Here is an 18,939-nt window from a genome sequence, read left to right on the forward strand (position 1 = left end):
ACACACGACCAACAGAGGGAGCTCCTAGGCAGTAGCTGCGGGTCTCAGGTCTCAGCAAGCTGATTTAATTAACAAGGCAGTGTACTTAAGCCTGGGGTCAGCTACTTAAAGGGGAATGCGCATTTTTTCTCTCACACCCAGGGTGGGTGTGTGTGTGTGTGTGTGTCTGTCCTCCCTCCTTTCCTGCTGCCTTGTAGAGTGTTGTGAGAGTTAACCCTTGAGGGCTCAGTCAATTGCTAGTTCATTTAGCAGTAAGACATTCCCTGGGAAATATCCCACCCTCTGACTCCTCCACCAAGCTTCACAATCATCATCACTGTGTACCAGTATTAAAATGTCTGTTTAAAACTGTGTGTGTGTGTGTGTGTGTGTGTGTGTGTGTGTGTGTCCGTCCGTCCATACATCCCTGGAACCTAACCCCCTCATGTACATTAATTCTTATGGGGAAACTGGATTAGCTTAACATAGTTTAGCCTGAAGTTGTATTTTTCAGGAACATAACTACAACGTTAAGTGAGGAGTTCTTGTACTCTGCATTGATGGTGTCAAAGATCTCTCTCTTGGGAACCCCAAGTGAGACAGATCTTCTGAAATACTGTGTCACTCAGTTCCCACTTCCTGCTCAGGAAGTCTGCTACAGTGTTCTACAGTCCCAGCAGATAAATCACTAAAATCTCTATGTGGTGGGATATGTACCCCAATTCCTTAGTTTTATTAATTCTGTGCATAAGGACTGGGATATTGCTCTTCTTTGGCGATTTTTAAAATACATTGCAGACCTGCTGCCCAACATTACTCTGAGTGGCCCTGATGTTGGGTAGGAAGTGATGGTAAGTGTAATGAACTGCACTGAATTCTAAAATGTTGATCTGAAGAGGGGTCTCCATTGAGCTGTGAAGTCCTGGAAACAGGTGTTCCAGCCTACTAGGGAGGCATCTATAGAGATGATCTTTTTGGGGGGAGGGAAGACATGAAAATAGAACTCCCAAAGAAGATCTTTTGAGGCTCCTTCCACCTACTGAAGAAGCTGATGACCCTCTAAGGTATGACACCCACTTGGATAATTTGTGCATAGCCAAACCTGAAGACAACAGGAGTGTAGTCTTGCCAGGGATGTTATGGATATACAGGCTGCTATGTGGCCAGGAGTTGAAGGCAAACCCTCATTGTGGTTTGCAGGTCTGATGTACTGTGGAAATGAGGCTGGATATTATAGCGAATCATAGAATCATAGAATTCAAGATCAGAAGGGACCAATATGATCATCTAGTCTGACCTCCTGCAAGATGCAGGCCACATAAGCCGATCCCCCCACTCCTTTAGCAAGCGACCCCTGCCCCATGCTTCGGAGGAAGGCGAAAAACCTCCAGGGCCACAGCCAATCTACCCTGGAGGAAAATTCCTTCCCGACCCCAAATATGGCGGTCAGCTGAACCCCGAGCATGCGGGCAAGACTCTCCAGCCATACCCTCTGGAAAAAGGTTAAGAATATCACATCATTGACCCATGTAGAATCTCTCCATGGGCAAATGCGCTTTGGCTGTAATGGTGTCCAGAATGACACCAAGGAGCGGGAAAGAGAATACGGTCCTGTTGGTTACTGACTGCACCTCAAGAAAGGAGTGCATCGTCCAAGTAGGGAGAAACTATTATTCCCATCTGACAAAAATGAGTTGCTAGTGCCAAGGGTACTTTTAAAGACCATTGGAGCAGCTGAAAGACCTAGGGTAGGATGCTGTATTGGTGCTAGGATGCTGTATTGGTGCTAGGATGCTGTATTGGTGGTAGTCTTTGCCGAGAATGAACTGCAGGAAACATGTGAGAGAAGGGTGCACAGCTATATGAAAGTATATCTTGAAGGTTGAGAGAGAGAGAGACAGACCAACCTCCAGAGATCCAAAGAGAGAATGATCACTTCCAGGGTTACTAACCTGAAACACAGAAAGGATGAAGCTGTTCAAAGTCCTGAGATCTAAAATCAGTCTCCATCCTCCTCGTCTTGGGAACCCAAGAAGTACAGTACCTGGAGTAAAGCCCTCCCCAGATAAAATCCAGTGGAACTGATTCAATCACCACAAAAACTGCAAGAGATTGTACTTCCTGTCTTAAGAGACCCTCGTGAGAATAGTCCCTAAAAGGATTTAGCTTCCAGTTTTTAAAGGATGCCTTTTTTGCCTCTAACCACTTCTTTTTCTTTGTTGTTTAGCCATGGTGGCAATTTTTGGTCCTCTCACTATGTTTTTTAATGTGGGGTATACATTTAATTTGAGCCTCTATTATGATGCTTTTAAAAAGTTTCCATGCAGCCTGCAGGCATTTCACTCTTGTGACTGTACCTAATAATTTCCATTTAACTGTCTTCCTCATTTGTGTGTAGTTCCCCTTTCTAAAGTTAAATGCTACTGTGGTGCTATTCCTTGGTATTTTCCCTCTCACAAGGATGTTAAATTTTATTATATTCTGGTCGCTATTACCAAGTGGTTCAGCTATAATCACCTCTTGGACCAGATCCGGTGCTCCACTTAGGACTAAATCAAGAATTACCTCTCCCCTTGTGGGTTCCAGAAATAGCTGCTTCAAGAAGCAGTCATTAATGGTGTCTAAAAACTTCATCTCAGAATCCCATACTGAGTGACTGCAGATATCCTCCATTATGCTTGAGTTTTCTACCTCTATAGCCGCTCAAATCTCCTGGAGCATTTCACAATCACTATCACCATCCTGGTCAGGTGGTCGGTAGTATTTTCTGCTATACTCATCATCCAAGCCTGGAATTTCTATCCAGAGACATTCTAAGGTACAGTTTGATTCATTTAAGAGTTTCTCTATTTGACTCTATGCTTTCTTTCATATATAGTGCCACTCCCGCACCAGCACTACCTAATGTGTCATTCTTATGTATATTGTACCCTGGTATTACCATGTCCCAAATAAAATGTTGATCAAGAATTTAATTCACCACCACCCACCCACTTATACATTCTTAATGCTATTTAAAATAAAATAATCCCATGAAGAGAAGGAGGTTTTTGTTCCATAAAAGCAGGAGGTGAAGGAAAGAAAGGAACAACGGATCAATGATGGTACAGTGGATTTATAAACCTTGCCCCAATAAGATGGTTCTGAGGAGCTTGTGTGTTGCTTCTCATATTTATAGTACCTTAAAGAATTCTGAGGTTTGCATAGTAAGACATGAATGATACAGTGTGGAATTTCAGAGGCAATTTTTAAAAAAGAAGACAATTTCAGTTATCCTCATATTATGGTGATGGATTTCCATGTTTAAGAGGTTATGAATTATTGAAAAGCACCCTATAATTTTCTCTCTATCTCCTACCAAATCAAATTATGGGATTTATTGGATTATAAGCATGTTTAAAAGAGGTTTTCATTTTTGTAAATTAAAATGTAAATCAATAATAAACCCCCAAAAACCCAACACTGAAAAAACCCACCCATTAAGTATACCAAAAATTAAAGGCTATAGAGCAAGAGAGGACACCTGAGTCATACCTAACACATCCAATGACAGCAGAAACACCTTACCCAGGTCTGACCTTTGTTATAAAAGGGAGGAGCTGCTGACAGAACATTATCCATAAGGGGCCCTCTCCTTTAGACTGCCCTCCCCATACACTCTGAATTGTTGTTGACCTTCCAGGCATGATGCAATGTTTGCCTGGGCATTGGTGAAGGACCAATCACATCTCCATTGGTGGAGAACTGCTTCAGTGTCTAGTTAATAAATAGTTTTATATGCTTTTTGCCTTAAAAATCTACTTCACACATTAACTTAATAGTTTCATAAGGTCTCATAAAAAACACACTGATCACTAGTTTGTATTTTCCTATCTGAGACACACTAGTAAAAATAGTTGTAGTATTTTATGGCTGCAAAGAAACTGATGTTAAAAGAAAAAGGGAGAGTCAATCTGGTAGGAAGAAATACTACTCACCACATTAATGACATTTTAAGTAAGGCTTTTGAGAGGCGCGTGGCTAAAAATAAAAAGGGACTTTTACCTGGATATTTCCCGGAGATAAACGGTCTGCATTGCTTTCTTCAAATGAGATTCAATATTTTTCCAGAGACGACGTGTGTCACGTTCATTTGCTGCATAGAGCAAAAATCAGCTTTGTTAGTGTAAACTCTGAAAAAGCGTTTAACCTATAGAAGAGTGGAATTCAACTGAATAGCTGAATAGAGTCAGACACACAAAATAATCAGTGTGACATCCTGACATTCTGAAATATTTGCATTACCAGGATACAGAATTATCTTCTATTGATGTAAACACCACACTGCAAGGCAAGGATGTTGCATGGTGGTTACTTTGTGATACTCCATGATTATTTAACAGAATAGCTGTTTTCACTCTCCACTCCTAGGCCTGAGAGGGAAGGTAGTTTTTCCCTTCCCTTCTCAGCTGATGAGGTATGGGGAGAAGTTGTATATGAGGGAGCAGCTGTTAGGAGAGAAAAGTGCTTGGCAGCAGATTCAGTCTCATCTCCATGAAACACTGACTAAAAGCTTGTTAGTCTGCTTCTGCTATAGTCCAAATGTGTGCATTAGAACATAACAACATAGGAATAGTCTTAGTGGGTCAGACCAAAAGGTCCATCTAGCCCAGTATCCTGTTTTCTGACAGTGACCAATGCCAGGTGCCCCAGAGGGAACAAACAGAACAAGTAATCACCTAGTGATCCACCCTCTGTTGCCCATTCCTAGCTTCTGACAAACAGAGGCGAGGACACAATCCCTGCCCATCCTGGCTAATAGCCATTGATGGACCTATCCTACATGAATTTATCTAGCTTTTTTTAACCCTGTTATAGTCTTGCCCTTCACAACATCCTCTGGCAAAGAGTTCCACAGGTTAACTGCGTTGTGTGAAGAAATACTCCCTTTTGTTTGTTTTAAACCTGCTGCCTATTAACTTCATTTGGTGACCCCTAGTTCTTGTGTTAGAAGGAGAAAATAGCACTTCCTTACTTACTTTCTCCCCACCAGTCATGATTTTATAAACTCAATCATATCCCCCCCTTAGTCGTCTCTTTTCCAAGCTGAAAAGTCCCAGTCTTCCTACTCTCTCCTCATACGGAAGCCTTACTAGACGGTAAAGCAACATTGCTGTGATTGGCAGAGTGAATGGAAATGGATCAAAGCCGGGCACTCCAGAAGAGGCACAGGTTGAGCCCCACTGTTTTAAATGCAGACTGCTACTCAGGCCTGCTGTACACCTTAAACTTAGACTGACCTAGCTACATCACTCACTGGTGTAAAAAAATTATATCCCGAGAGACATAGTTAAGCTGGCCTAAGCCCCAACAAACACTGCTACGCTGATTAAAGAATTCTTCTGTCAACCTAGCTACCACCTCTCGAGGGGGTGGATTTACTACAAAGATGGGAAAAACCTCTTCCATTGCTGTAGCAAGTATCTACACTACAGAAGTGTTGCTACAGCGCTTGTAACATAGAGACAGCCTAATAGAAAAGCAAAGCACTTACCTTCTCCTCTGACTACTGGTTCACAATATTTAGTAAAATTTAGTGCAGCCTGCAGAAAAAGACAGAAAAATTGACAATGTATTAGACCTGGTCAGTCTATACTGTACAGCATCTAACACATCTGCGTGATGTAAAGTGAATAAAAATATGTTTCAACTACTAATTATGGCATTTTGCTTCCAAGGTTTTCACTCTGACTTAGGTCATAAGGTTTCACAGTGTAATATCCAGGTATACAAATACAAAGATGACATTCACAACAAAAGCAAAGACAAACCTCCACAAAATCTTTTCACTATAGTATATTGATTAAAAAAAAACTTTCAATACAGCAATTGTATCTTTTTAAACCAGTAGAGCAGAAAGTAACTTACTGAAGACAAGTTTATTTCCTTCACCCTTTTTTTTTGTCAAAACTCACTGTTTCTGCTGCAAATATGTTCAATAATACATTATATTCACATGCAAATACAGAGAAGAAATGATAAAAATTGATTTGCAGAGCCACGGCCTAACCCAGTGCTCTGTGCTGCGTGGTGGCATGGCTGGCTTCAGCCGGGCGGCGTGGTTGTAGCACCACCAGCCGCCAGTGCTCCAGGCAGCACGATAAGGAGGTAGGGAGCAGGGGGGGTTGGATAGAGGGCAGGGGATTTTGGGGTGGTGGTCAGGGCGTGGGGGTGTGGATAGGGGGCGGAGCAGACAGAAGGCAGGGAAGAGGGGGGTTTGAATGCAGGAGTCCCGGGGGCCAGTCAGGAAGGAGAAGGGTTGGATGGGGCAGCAGGGGGAAGTCAGGGGCAGGGGTTCCAGGGGCAGTCCGAGAGAAGGGGTGGTTGGATGGGGCGAGGGTCCTGGGGAGGGGCAGTCAGGAATGAAAAATCAAACATTTACAGCAGTAAAAAGAAGCATGCATTAATCTAAATTCTATTATATGCAGAGTGGTTCAGAAACGTATACAATATTTACACTAGTCTATATCAACACATGCCATACAAAAGACCTTTCACATACAAAAGCTTGTAGGATTGGGTCCTGAAACCCTTACAGACAGTATCTTTATTCATGTGAGTAGACCAGTTGATGACTTGGGGATTACTCCCATTAGCAAAGTTACTCAAGAACAGTGGTACTCAAACTTTTCTTGTCACACACCCTGCTTGCCAGTAATGGAATCTGTCTGTGCTCCCCTCTTCCCCCATCCATTACTACACAGCCAAGGCTTCCTCAGTACAGGAGCTTGGGCTGAAGGTGGAGCAGGGGGCGGAACTGAGGATGGGGGAGGAACTGGGGCTAGAGGCAGAGCTGGCCTGGAGGAGAAAGGGAATGAGGGCTGAGCTGCGGCAGGGGGCCAAATGGGGCTGGGTGGTACTCCCTCCCCACCATCCGTGGGGGCTTGCCTGGGCCCTGACATGCCCCTCTGAATGTTCCTCTGTGCCCCAGTTTGGGGACCACTGCTCAAGAACATACATGTCTGCAGGACTGGGCCCCTCAAACTTGAATGATTCAACTATTATAGCAAATCCTTTCAAGCATACTGCATCTACTTTTACACTTTTTACCTATAGATAAAGTTTAGCTCAGGGGCTGTTGCTGGGGAACCTGGCAGAGCAGGAAGTCTACCCCATTGGCATGGGGCTGTTTGAGTGCCACACAAGTGGAATGTTTCCTTGCCTCACCATTTCCTCTCTTCTCCCTATCAACTATCCCTCTTTTTCCTACCGAGAAAGGGAGGTTGATTCAAGCCATACACTCCTTCTCTCAAGCCCTCGAGAGATTCCCTCCCCACCGGGAACTTAACGTTTCAGAGAGCCAGCCAGGCTCAGGCGCTAATCTAAAATTAACAAAAATCTAGGTGGATTTTTAAGGGAAAAAAGGCTACTACAAAAAGAAGCCTGTATCCTGCAGTCTGTTGCACTGACAGGTAGAGAATTAGGGATAAAAATTTCAGTAACAGCACAAGATCACAGGTCTAGCCTGTCTCCACGTTCCTAGGGAAGAGGAGGAAAAACACTGTACCGAATGCTGGACATAGAAAGTTCTAGGGAAACTAGCTGGGTAGTATGTGAGGCAGCTCTACTCCTATTTTCACATGACTCTTCTTTCTTCTTAGCCAGACTTGTTTGTGCACTATTGGGCACTTTTACTTCTAAGTTATGGTAATTTTTACAGAATAATTAAATGACTGTACCGCAAGTGTTTGTGCTACTTAACATTTATTTTCAGTATGCTGCTCCTTTTAACAGGATTCAAGAGAACATACATTAAAGATACCCTGGATTATTTTTCTCTTCTTCTTCTTCACTCCCTGTGGAGCATAAGGCGCCAACCACTCTCCTCCATTCATTTTGTTCTTGAGCGAGACAACAGAGTTCATCCCACTTTTTCTCTAGTGCATTCAAAATTGCAGCGTATGGTTATCAAAACTAACAGATTATATTTTCAGCAAGATCCTGTGTATGCCAGTGCTGTATCTTGGATATTTTGTTGCTCCCACTGATTTTCTACTCCCACTCACCAAAAGTTATTTTCCTGGTCATCAAGCTAGGTATGTAACTTATTAGGTGCCATCCATAAAGTGTCTAGGTGTCAATAAAAACCCACTAGTTAACATACTAAGTAATGCTTAAATACAGTGTGCATGTGTGTTTAAATAAGAATATGAAACTTAATATATCAGAAAGTAAACACATTAAATGGCTTCAGAGAGTGGCTTTTTGCTATAATATTAGAGTATGAACAGCCCATTTAACAGTCTTGTGAACAGGATAGTAGTGTTCTTTGGGGGGGGTTTTTTGGTTTTTTTTTTTAAAGGGAACATACACATGTAATTTATTGTCATTAGATGCAACATTATTGATGAGAACTGAAAAGAGCATAATGATAACTCCTTTATGCTAATTTTTATTCTCTATCTATTAAGACAGCTTTTAACTTAACTTTACACTCTAGCATGAATCTTCTGCATTTTGTCTTGCTGAGTCTTCAATTTTAATCAGTGAAACATACATAGTACACAATTCTTATGGGGAAATTGGATTTGCTTAACACTGTTTCACTTAGTCGCATTTTTCAGGAACATAACTGCAACGTTAAGTGAGGAGTTACTGTAAAATGACGGAGTCTAAATTAGCTGTTACCACTCAAAGAGATCTTGGTTGGAGTCATTGTGGATAGTTCTCTGAAAACATCCACTCAATCTGCAGCAGGCGTCAAAAAAGCTAACAATGTTGGGAATCCTTAGGAAAGGGATAGAGAAGACAGAAAATATATTGCTCTATATAAATTCATGTTACGCCCACATCTTGAATACGGAGTGCAGATGCAGTCGCACCATCTCAAAAAGGTATTAGAATTGGAAAAGGTACAGAAAAGGGCAACAAAAATGATTAGGGATATGGAATAGCTTCCATAGGAGGACAGATTAATGAAACTGGGACTTTTCAGCTTGGAAAAGAGACAACTAAAGGGGGATATGACTGAGGTCTATAAAATCATGACTAGTGTGGAAAAAGTAAATAAGGACGTGTTATTTACTCCTTCTCATAACACAAGAACTAGCGGTCACCAAATGAAATTAATAGGCAGCAGGTTTAAAAACAACAAAAGGAAGTATTTCTTCACACAACGCACAGTCAACCTGTGGAACTCCTTGCCAGAGGATGATGTGAAGGCCAAGACTATAACAGGGTTAAAAAAAGAACTAGATTAAATTCTTTACCGATTATTCTGTTAAATAGTCATGGAGTATCACAAAGTAACCACCGCGCAATATCTTGCTTTGCAGTGTGGGGTTTATGTCAATAGAAGATAATTCTGTATCATGGTAGTGCAAATATATCAGAATATCAGGATGTCACATTGATTATTTGGTGTGTGACTCTATTCAAAGTTGAATTCTACTCTTCTATAGGTTAAACACTTTTTAAGAGTTGACACTAACAAAGCTAATTTTTGCTGTATGCGGCAAATGAACATGACACATATAGACTCTGGAAAAATATTGAATCTCATTTGAAGAACGCAATGCAGACTGTTTATCTCTGGGAAATATCCAGGTAATTGTCCCTTTTCATTTTTAGCCATCTGCCTCTCAAAAGCCTTACTTAAAATGTCAAATAGGTAGCAAGTAGTATTTCTTCCTGCCAGACTGACTTTTCCTTTTTCTTTTAACATCAGTTTCTTTGCAGCCTTGGTGAGGCCTTCCTTGGAGATAAGACGGGTGCAGGCCCCCAGGGATATGAGGACACCCATACCTCATTAACTAGCCTAGGACCTTTTAATGCAATATGCTTATGACATGCTCTCTATCCAAACCGAACAATAAATCAAGCCTTTAAGATTTGGACAAGAAAAATAAATCTAGAGGATCTCTCACCAGATGTCGAAGCTCTTTCAAGTCCCTGCAGACTGTGTAGAAGACACCAAGAAGAATATTAATGTACGCAGCATAGAAATCAGCAGAATATTCTGGAGGATGATAATGGGACAGAATCTTTTGTAGATTTCCTGTTCGGATATAAACAAGTTTGATTTTTTTTTCCCCAAAAAAGCTGGCAATTGCCTTATTGTACTAATATTTTAAAAATTAAGTGCAGCACAAGCCAAACAAACAATGATAGTCAGCTGTACCATAGAACCCAAATCAACAGCAAAAAGAAAACCTTATCAATAGGGGTAACAGAATCAAAAATGGTCTGGCTCCCTCACCATAAAAAAAAGCCAACCCCCACACCTAAACTTAATCATCACAACACTGAATTACACTAACTTTAGTGACAACTAATTACAAGAAAAGCCTTAAACAATATGCTGCCAAAATGGCAAAGGATATAGAAACAGTCTTGACATCTACAGCTAACCACAGCTGTGGGAGAGAAATTCAGATCTCCAAAGATGTTCTTGTACTTCCATCAGCTGGCTGAGCTCTTCCTATGAGGGCCATGTGCATCTCACTAATGGGGATCCCCAGAAACAATTCTTAAAGAAGTAAAATCGGATTTCTAGTCATAATGGATGAGGTAGATTGGGCTTTGCAGACTTAAGTGGCATAATAGTTAAGGGGTGGTATGTTCTCAGACTGCATGCAAAAGCAAAATGTGTGATGGGTGTTCCCTGAAGGAAAATGGAAGACCAGAGAAGGCTGGAGTCTCTGACCCTGGTATGTAGTTCACTAGTGTGGTTTGAGACAGGGGATCCATATTGGAAATCTAGATGAATTAAGAGGGAGGGAGTCTCTGAATCCTAAGGAGAGGGCGATTGGGAATACAGAGCTTGTAATTTTACCAAAGCCACCTACAGTTATTAAAAAAACAAAACACTGCCTTCTGGATTCTAGTAACCAGCATACACAACTGTCACATTTTCTAAATGATTTAAAGCTGAAGCTTCAGCCTACTCTCACTGCTTAACAAAAAATGAAGTGTTTGAAACGCTTAGATGGAAAGTCCTTTATGCAAAGCACTATTATTATTCATTCAACAAAAAAAAGTAGAAAAAATTAAATTACCTATGCTGTAGTCAGGAAAATACAAGGTGAATGGCTCCAAGCATCCAGTGTTTGGACGAAACAGTTCCCACACAATTTCACTAAGGAAAATAACAGTGACATTTCTGTCTGTCTGTAAGAGAGAAAGAGGGAAAAGGTCACCTTGCATGTTAAAATATTAATCAGAAGAACGATCGTCAGGATTTTTCATTTGAAGAATTTCATCAAATTTAGTGTTTAACACAAATTATTAGCATATTAATAAGTCTTTTGGTGGCCTAATCAAGGAGCTCATACATTTGCAGATTTTCATAATTATCTGGGATTCCTGTATATCTCTTGCCATTTAATTGACATTTAAGCTACTAGAGACCTGGGGTACCAGGCAATATGAAGTTGCTTCCCTTCCCAAAATTAAGCCAACATTTCACTTCAATGATTAAATCCAGAATTTCATTAGGCAATTGTACAGTAAGAGTTGAGGAGGTAAAGGAGGACCAATATTTTGTGAAGGGAACACACTTCGGGCTTAATTTATAAAGGTCATCTGACTCATGCCACTACAAAGTTAGCTCTGTACTTAATTGATTGCTTTGCAATCTTAAACATGGTTATGACTGCTGAAGTGACGGTATAGTTACTTACCAAAGTCTTTGGCAATATGCAAGTTCCAACTTAATATTAAGTTGGGTCTATAGGTAACAAATTACTTAGTTTTCATATGGAAATTGTCTTATTTTACACAGTTCCCACCATTTATTTAAGAATGAGAAAAATATTTCTGATGTCCCATTAATTTTTTTTAAATATCTGAGAGCTTACTTTAAAGAGAAAAAACAGGCTAGCGTATTCACATTTTATAATATACAATTTTAATGGAATGTGCAATTCCATTATTCCACACGTCCTTGTGGGGGTCATCTTCATCTATCATTACTGTTAGGAAAGATTTTGCTCAGTGAACAAGGACTACATGGTTAAGATAAACCGATCAATTCTCAAAATATTCTGAGCTTATACCATACAAATATAATGCTACATTCTTTGATCTCTGCAGGTCTTTTTGCAAATGTACTACAAACTCAGCAGTAAAGACCGATCACTTCAAGTATGGTTCTTCCATGAAGAGATTTCAGAGTTTTGAAGCAGCCCATAAGTTTAAAAGTAAAAAAGCTTGTTTCCTTAGGTTACTTCCACAACACAAAAATCACCAGAAATTAAGAACCACTGATGTGAGTAAACAACAGAAAAGTAGTGTGGCACATGGATTCCAGAAAGTACAACAGAATAAGGGACTGACACACAGATCATCAGAAAAAGCATAAGCACACAGGTCTTCCTTACATGCACTGCTGTTTCTTGGTAGCTTCAAATATAATAAACAGATTTACAATAGGCTGATGTGTAATGATTAAGGACACAGTTTCCATCTTGCACAAATATATATTCTTTAAGGGAAAGGTGGAACAACCTATTTATTTTCCAGTGCTTATGAATCACCTAAATATTGCCCCACCACAGGCAAGAGGATTGATATGCTTCTCTAATCAACCTCTACTGCTGCAAATTAATCAGCAATTAAAAAAATATTAAAAAGTAAACCACCACATTTTTCATTTATTTTACACTAGGTCTTTGAACAAGTTATTTGATAAGAAAACATGAGGCAGAAAGTGAGTGACACTGACACGCATCCACAGAAGTGTTTTGCCACCAAGATCAACATATAGCTACAAACTGTCCCATCCACTAACTCAAGCACATCAAGAAGCTACAGCTTTCCACTGCCATTGGAATAGTCACTTTCACAAAACAACCCAACCCAACAGACAATGGAAAGGCTCCCACTAACTTCAATGGGCTTTAACTCAAGTCCAGTCCTTTCCTAAATCATAAGCAAGAGCAGCAGAAAAATATATTCTGTTCCTATCCCAGACAAAAATCCCAAAAGAGTAACGCCTTTGCCATATGCAGCAGGGTAGACTCTTAAGAGGCTGTCACACAGACACACCAAAAGACAGAGAGCCCCTGCTGGTGACAAAAACAGGGCTAGCCATAATTGCATAACCAATGTTCCAAGAGTCCCTGCACCTGTCTCCAGCAGGGCCGGCTCCAGAGCCCAGCGGGGCAAGCACCCGCCTGGGGCGGCCCTTTCCCGGGGGGGCGGCAGGCTGGGCCGGCGGACCTGCCGCAGTCATGCCTGCGGGAGGTCCACCGGAGCCCCGGGAGCAGCGGACCTGCCGCAGGCATGACTGCGGAGGGGACGCTCGGCCGGCGGCTCCAGTGGACCTCCCGCAGGAATGACTGCGGCAGCTCAACCGGAGCCGCCGGACCAGCAAACCGCCCGCAGCTGCGGGAGGTCCAGCCGAGCCGCGCAACCAGCGGACCCTCCGCAGTCATGCCCGCGGGAGGTCCGCTGCTCCCACGGCTCGGGGGCGCCTCCCGGGCATGACTGCTTGGGGCGGCCAAATTGCTAGAGCCGCCCCTGGTCTCCAGGAGGGCCATCACAAAGGGTTCTCAGACACTGTTGGAGAAATTGCAAGAAAACAAACATCTGTTCAACCCCACACTCGCTACACTTGAGTTTAGCTCCCACTAAAGCAGCTGTTTCAGGAGGGTTTGCATCTCCCACACAGCCAGTTGCCAAGTTGCTCCTTATACAGCTTACAGTCCTTCCAAGATTGTATACTCTCTTTGGCACTTATTAAAAAACCTTGATGAAGAGTGGTAGAATTTTGTAATAATCTCAAAAAGCAATACATATTTTAGAAGATGCAGTGTACAGTGGAAGCAGCTTCAAAAGAATGCATAAAAGAGCTGATGTTACAGGTCAATACATTATTAAATGGAATAATAAACAGAGCACAAGAAAGAACAAGGTGATGTTTAAACTCTGATTTGAGTTTTGTCGCTGACCAAAATTCTGCAAAAAATTACAATTTTCAGAAAAAAAAGTTATACCCAAACTTTACTCTAGGGAGTTCACTAGTAGTGAGACAGGGTATTAGATCATCTAGACAGTATTTATCTTTAACTTCTATGAAATATACATTAAAAATACTTTACTCAGTTACTTACCATTTCTTGTAGTCTAAGAAACCCTGGCAACACATTTGCTTCCATTTCCCTCAGCTGCTCTGCTTTATCCAGCACCTTTTAACAAACAAGGATATTATACAGTCAGCTTTATTCTGCCCTTTTATGTGGAATTTAAAAAACAAAACAAACAAAAAAAAACAAAAAAATTTTCTAGTCCAAATGATGGAGCCATATTTCACCCATATCTTTGGACGGCAAAGAAAGCTACTTAAGCAATAAGATGCGAACAGAGCAAGTCTGGGGGATAACTGTTTAAAGGGTGATGGGAGCAGCCTTAGCAGTTCAGCCATCCAAGAAAAATGATAACCCCCTAGAAACCAACTTTGTCATGTCTTACTGCAGTGATGAAGTGGAAATGCATAAGTGACTTATCTGAGTATTATTCATAAAGCCATGACATCGGTAATGGCAAATTAAAAGCTCCATTTTTATCCAGCATTATGTTACTTCAAAGGATTTAAATATCCCACACATTATTAGGATATTACATGAATGTTTATTATAAAATAATTTTTTTCCACCAAGATTACCTTTTACTAATAAATGTGTTTGAAAAAATTAAGCAGTACCTCAATTTAGCTATCCTTCTGAGGTTCATAAAGAGATACTCCTGGGGAAATTCTGCACATCTGAGGATGCACAGAATTCCTCTGTCTCCCATAATTTTGTATTTTTCCACATAAAATCTATTTTGCGTAACATGTGCTGCAGTTCTGCCTTTTGCCCACCAGAGGCCACTGGGGCACCAGAACAGCCAGCTGCCTTCATGCTGGCTGTTCTAGCGCCACAGTGGCCTCTGGTGGGCAAAAGGCAGAACTGCAGCACATCGTACGCAAAATGAATTTTATGTGGGAAAATACAAAAATTCTATGCTCAGTGCTGCAGAATTCCCGCAGCAGAAGCTCATCACATCACCTGCCCACAGAGTGAGGTTAGGACAGAGTGGGGCACACAGGGCTGCTGGGGGGGGAAGGGTGTCAGACTGGGGTTCAGAAGGGCTAGTTGGGGGGACAGTCTGGAGAATGGGCTCAGCAGCTAGTGGGGTGATAGCGTTGAGCCTGGGGATGGGGAAGGGAGGCTACAGAGACCCAGGGGATGAGGAATGCAGGGACAGGGCAAATGTGCCTAACAATGGAAGAGGCTTGGGGTCAGCCAGAGTCTGCATGGGGGAGGCATCCCAACACCCTAACAACCCCTCCTCACCCCCAAAGAAAAACCTCCCACCGATACCCAACACCCACCAGGTTCACTCCACGCTCTTTCCCTCACCCTCAGCTCCTCTGTTACCCCTGACTCCCGCAACCCTTTGCACTGCTTCTGACAGAGGTGGGAAATACAGTTCTGTATTGTAATTTAATTGAATTACACAAAGTTCTGTATTAATATTCCTAGTAAGAAATCTATTTGTCAAGTTACGAAAATAAGTGAAACAACGTGGAGTCCTTACGGTACCTTAGAGACTAACAAATCGAAAGCTTATGCCCAAATAAATGTGTTAGTTTCAAAGTGCCACAAGGACTCCACATTGTTTTTGCCGATACAGACTAACAGGTTACCACTCTGAAACCTGTTAAAAATAACGGAAACTAGCATGATTATATTGTGTTATTTTGACAAATTTTTTGGCACTGAATTCCCCCAGAAGTAAAGAGTTTGAGTTTCTTCTGTGATAATGTATTCTGGCCTCAAAAATTATGTCCATAGATTTACAAGATTCTTTATATTATTACGTGGAAGCCCAATACTGCTCCAAGAAATAACTAAAAAAAAAAAAATCTGTGGTAACTATTAGTAAATATCAACTTTTTAAATGGGGACAATTGTATATAAACAATTACTATATTTTATATCCTGAAGAGAGAAATGGAGGCCTTACGCAGAGTGAAAATACTGCTGGTTATAATTCATTAAAGAATTCTTAAGTTTAACACAGTTACTACCTTGATTGAAGAATAAAAGAGGGAAAAATATGAATTTAACTATTGATAGCCAAGTTGATTATTTCTTTTGGATTATTGTTGCTGTAATGATATTACAGATCTGTAGGGGACTGTATGATTCTGTTCTCATTAATGGGTTTATTTTTTTCAAAAAATTTTGGTTTTGATTTTTTTTTTCAAACCATTGAAAGGCATGAATCTTCATTGCTCATGGTAGAAGAGCACTAGGTAGAAAATTAAGGAATGTCAATTTAAAAAAAAAAAAAAAAAAAGCTATTTCAGGATCTCACAAATACTGGGATGGACATGATACAGCAGTACCCCAGTTGCAAAGGCTCATGTTATTGGAATCTGTTTTATTCAGGTAGTAAAGATTACATTATCCCAAGATTTCAGAGTGAAGTCTGTGATTGGACCAGAACTCAAGATATCTGTTCTGGGAAACCTGAACTGCTCAAGTTTAATCAGAATTCCTTATAGAGGGAATGCATGTATTTTTAACTCACCAGATATTCACTAGTGTTCCTTTAACAAATTCCCATGTAACTGTTAAGAGTTTAGCATCAAGTTCTAAAAAACTTGAATTAAGCATGTGTTAAGCCACTGTTTTCCATAGGCTGCTAGTGTAGAGACCATGGCATATCATGTTGACCAACACTGTCTCACTGTTTACTTGTACTCCCCATCTGTCTATATCCATGTGTCTCTCGTCCTATACTTGTAAGCTCCTTTGAGAAGGGACCAGCTTTTTGTACCATGTTTGTACAGTGCCTAGCGCAACAGGTTCCTGGTCTATGACCAGGGCTCCTAGGTGACACTGTAATACAAATAATTAATAATAAAGTGGGAAGCAAACAAATTGGAATGCCTTTGTCCAAATTGGTTGGTTTGGCTTTTTCAGTTATGACTAAGCAATGTATAGCTTCTAACAATGCACAGCTAGGGTTCAGTCACTGAAAAGATGTATAAACGAATCTCCAAGTCACTTTCTATATGGCCCCTTTCACCATAATACATACCCAAAGGCTAACATCCCAAACTGACTTACTAAACTATTAATCAGAGGGGTAGCCGTGTTTGCGGCTTTTACAGATCCAGACTAAGAGTCCTGTGGCACCTTACAGACTAACAGACATATTGGAGCATGAGATTTCGTGGGTGAATACCCACTTCGTCGGATGCATGAGTTGTCATGCATCCGACGAAGTGGGTATTCACCCACGAAAGCTCATGCTCCAATACGTCTGTTAGTCTGTAAGGTGCCACAGGACTCTTTGCTGCTTAAACTATTAATGAAAATATTAAGCGTTGTCTATTATACTGAAGAGATTCCCTCTTTACAAACTTATTTTTTTCTGGCACAGTAGTACACAACTAAAAAAAAAAGTAAACGTGTCAGACTGTTTTTTGTTGTAGCAGATAATATAATGATGGCATAGCCAGTTATATGCTAACAGTTGTTGGTGCACCTCTAGTCACTCATCACCCACACACTCAAATACCAACAGCCTATAAATGCAGATGTTATGAAGCCGACCAGTAAGCAAAATAGAATAACTTTTGCTAGATATTTTAGCTTTTTTTAAAAAAAAAAATTCTACAATTTCACTGTTAAATCACATTATAAAGAACAACACTAATTCTAAATGTAAGAATAAATACAAGTCATACCATCTTTCAAAGAGGTAGAACAAATTATTTTGTCTTCATGCTCAGTACCTGTTCTTGGATTAAAAACATTTAGAAGTCTTTGCCTGAGAGCAACCATTTATCTTAATTTTCTCTGACTTAATTAGGGCCGAAATATTTTAAATTATTTACCCCAGAAATGAAATAGAATAAAATTAGTTTTGCCAGTTTATGCTACCAGTATACAGTTCTTTCATCAATCTCAATTTAAACCATCCCTTAATAAATCCAGAGGTGGCAGGTTAATTCCCATAAATTGATTTCCGTCCCAATTCCTGTCTGTTTCCATGAACAACAGAGTTGAAACATGCTAATTTAACACTTAATTCTTCTCATCTAGCAACATTTTACCCAATACAATTGATCATTTCACAGTATTTAATGCCCTGTCTTCCAACATCAATTTTCAACTAACTTCTAATATTCTGAGGGACAGTAATGCTTGATTTTAATATCTGTAGGAACATTTTACATTTTAGTTAGCATTTTCCCCTCTCTAAGTCATATACCAATATGAAAGCAATGGTGTTTTGTAAAATTCCCTGGAACATTATTTCAATATTACAATCTTGTTTAAGAATACTCGTTTTACTTTTGTAGCTATCTATTAAAAAAGTTCTGACTAACCTTCCATGTTCTTTAAATATTCAAACTTTATTCAAAACACTCCTGTATAAAGCTACAAGATATTAATGCAGTCACTAAACAGAATATGAACTTCATCAACTCAATATTGTATGTATTTTGAAAAAATATTTAGCTGTGCCTGCAAAATTACATGAAGATGTTTAAACACGCTTGTTTACTTCTTCCTTACTTGACTTCAAGTGCCACACAAACACCACACAACTGGTTAGAGGGAATATTTAAGTTTTCCAGTGGCATCAAACTTGCAATCTGAACACCTTTAATTTTAATCACATGGTCAATTTGGCCTCCTTTAACAAATCTTTAGTTCCTTTTTTTCCCAAAGAAAATACATTCTGGAGAGTGTGTCCACTATTTATATTATTTCAAGTTCTTCGCTACTACAACTATGCTTTATGCATTATTTTTCACTTGGAATACAACTATAGTCTTCCTGCTGGACTTCTTCCTCCACCCACTGTTCACATGATCTACAATATTTTGTCAAATTAACTTTTCATTGCTCTACTTTTCTCCACCCTGGCTGCCTTTAAAGGTAAGAACTGAGTTTTAAATCTTGCTACTGAAGA

General features: G+C 40.3%; 1 protein-coding gene across 5 annotated transcripts in view; it reads right to left on the reverse strand.

Moving 5' to 3' along the window:
* ORC5 (origin recognition complex subunit 5) overlaps window positions 1–18,939 on the reverse strand; it is a 129,640-nt gene that overhangs the window by 98,374 nt on the left and 12,327 nt on the right. For all 5 annotated transcript variants that reach the window (XM_045001879.1, XM_045001880.1, XM_045001878.1 and 2 more), the window contains exons 5-9: window positions 14,073–14,147; window positions 11,016–11,127; window positions 9,885–10,015; window positions 5,513–5,561; window positions 4,024–4,114 (exon numbers count right to left, since the gene is read on the reverse strand). In XM_045001879.1, the coding sequence (XP_044857814.1) occupies window positions 4,024–4,114; window positions 5,513–5,561; window positions 9,885–10,015; window positions 11,016–11,127; window positions 14,073–14,147 (458 nt within the window). The remainder of the gene's footprint in view (window positions 1–4,023; window positions 4,115–5,512; window positions 5,562–9,884; window positions 10,016–11,015; window positions 11,128–14,072; window positions 14,148–18,939) is intronic.

This window comes from Mauremys mutica, chromosome 1 (genome assembly GCF_020497125.1).
Source record: "Mauremys mutica isolate MM-2020 ecotype Southern chromosome 1, ASM2049712v1, whole genome shotgun sequence".
NCBI classification, from domain to species: domain Eukaryota; kingdom Metazoa; phylum Chordata; order Testudines; family Geoemydidae; genus Mauremys; species Mauremys mutica.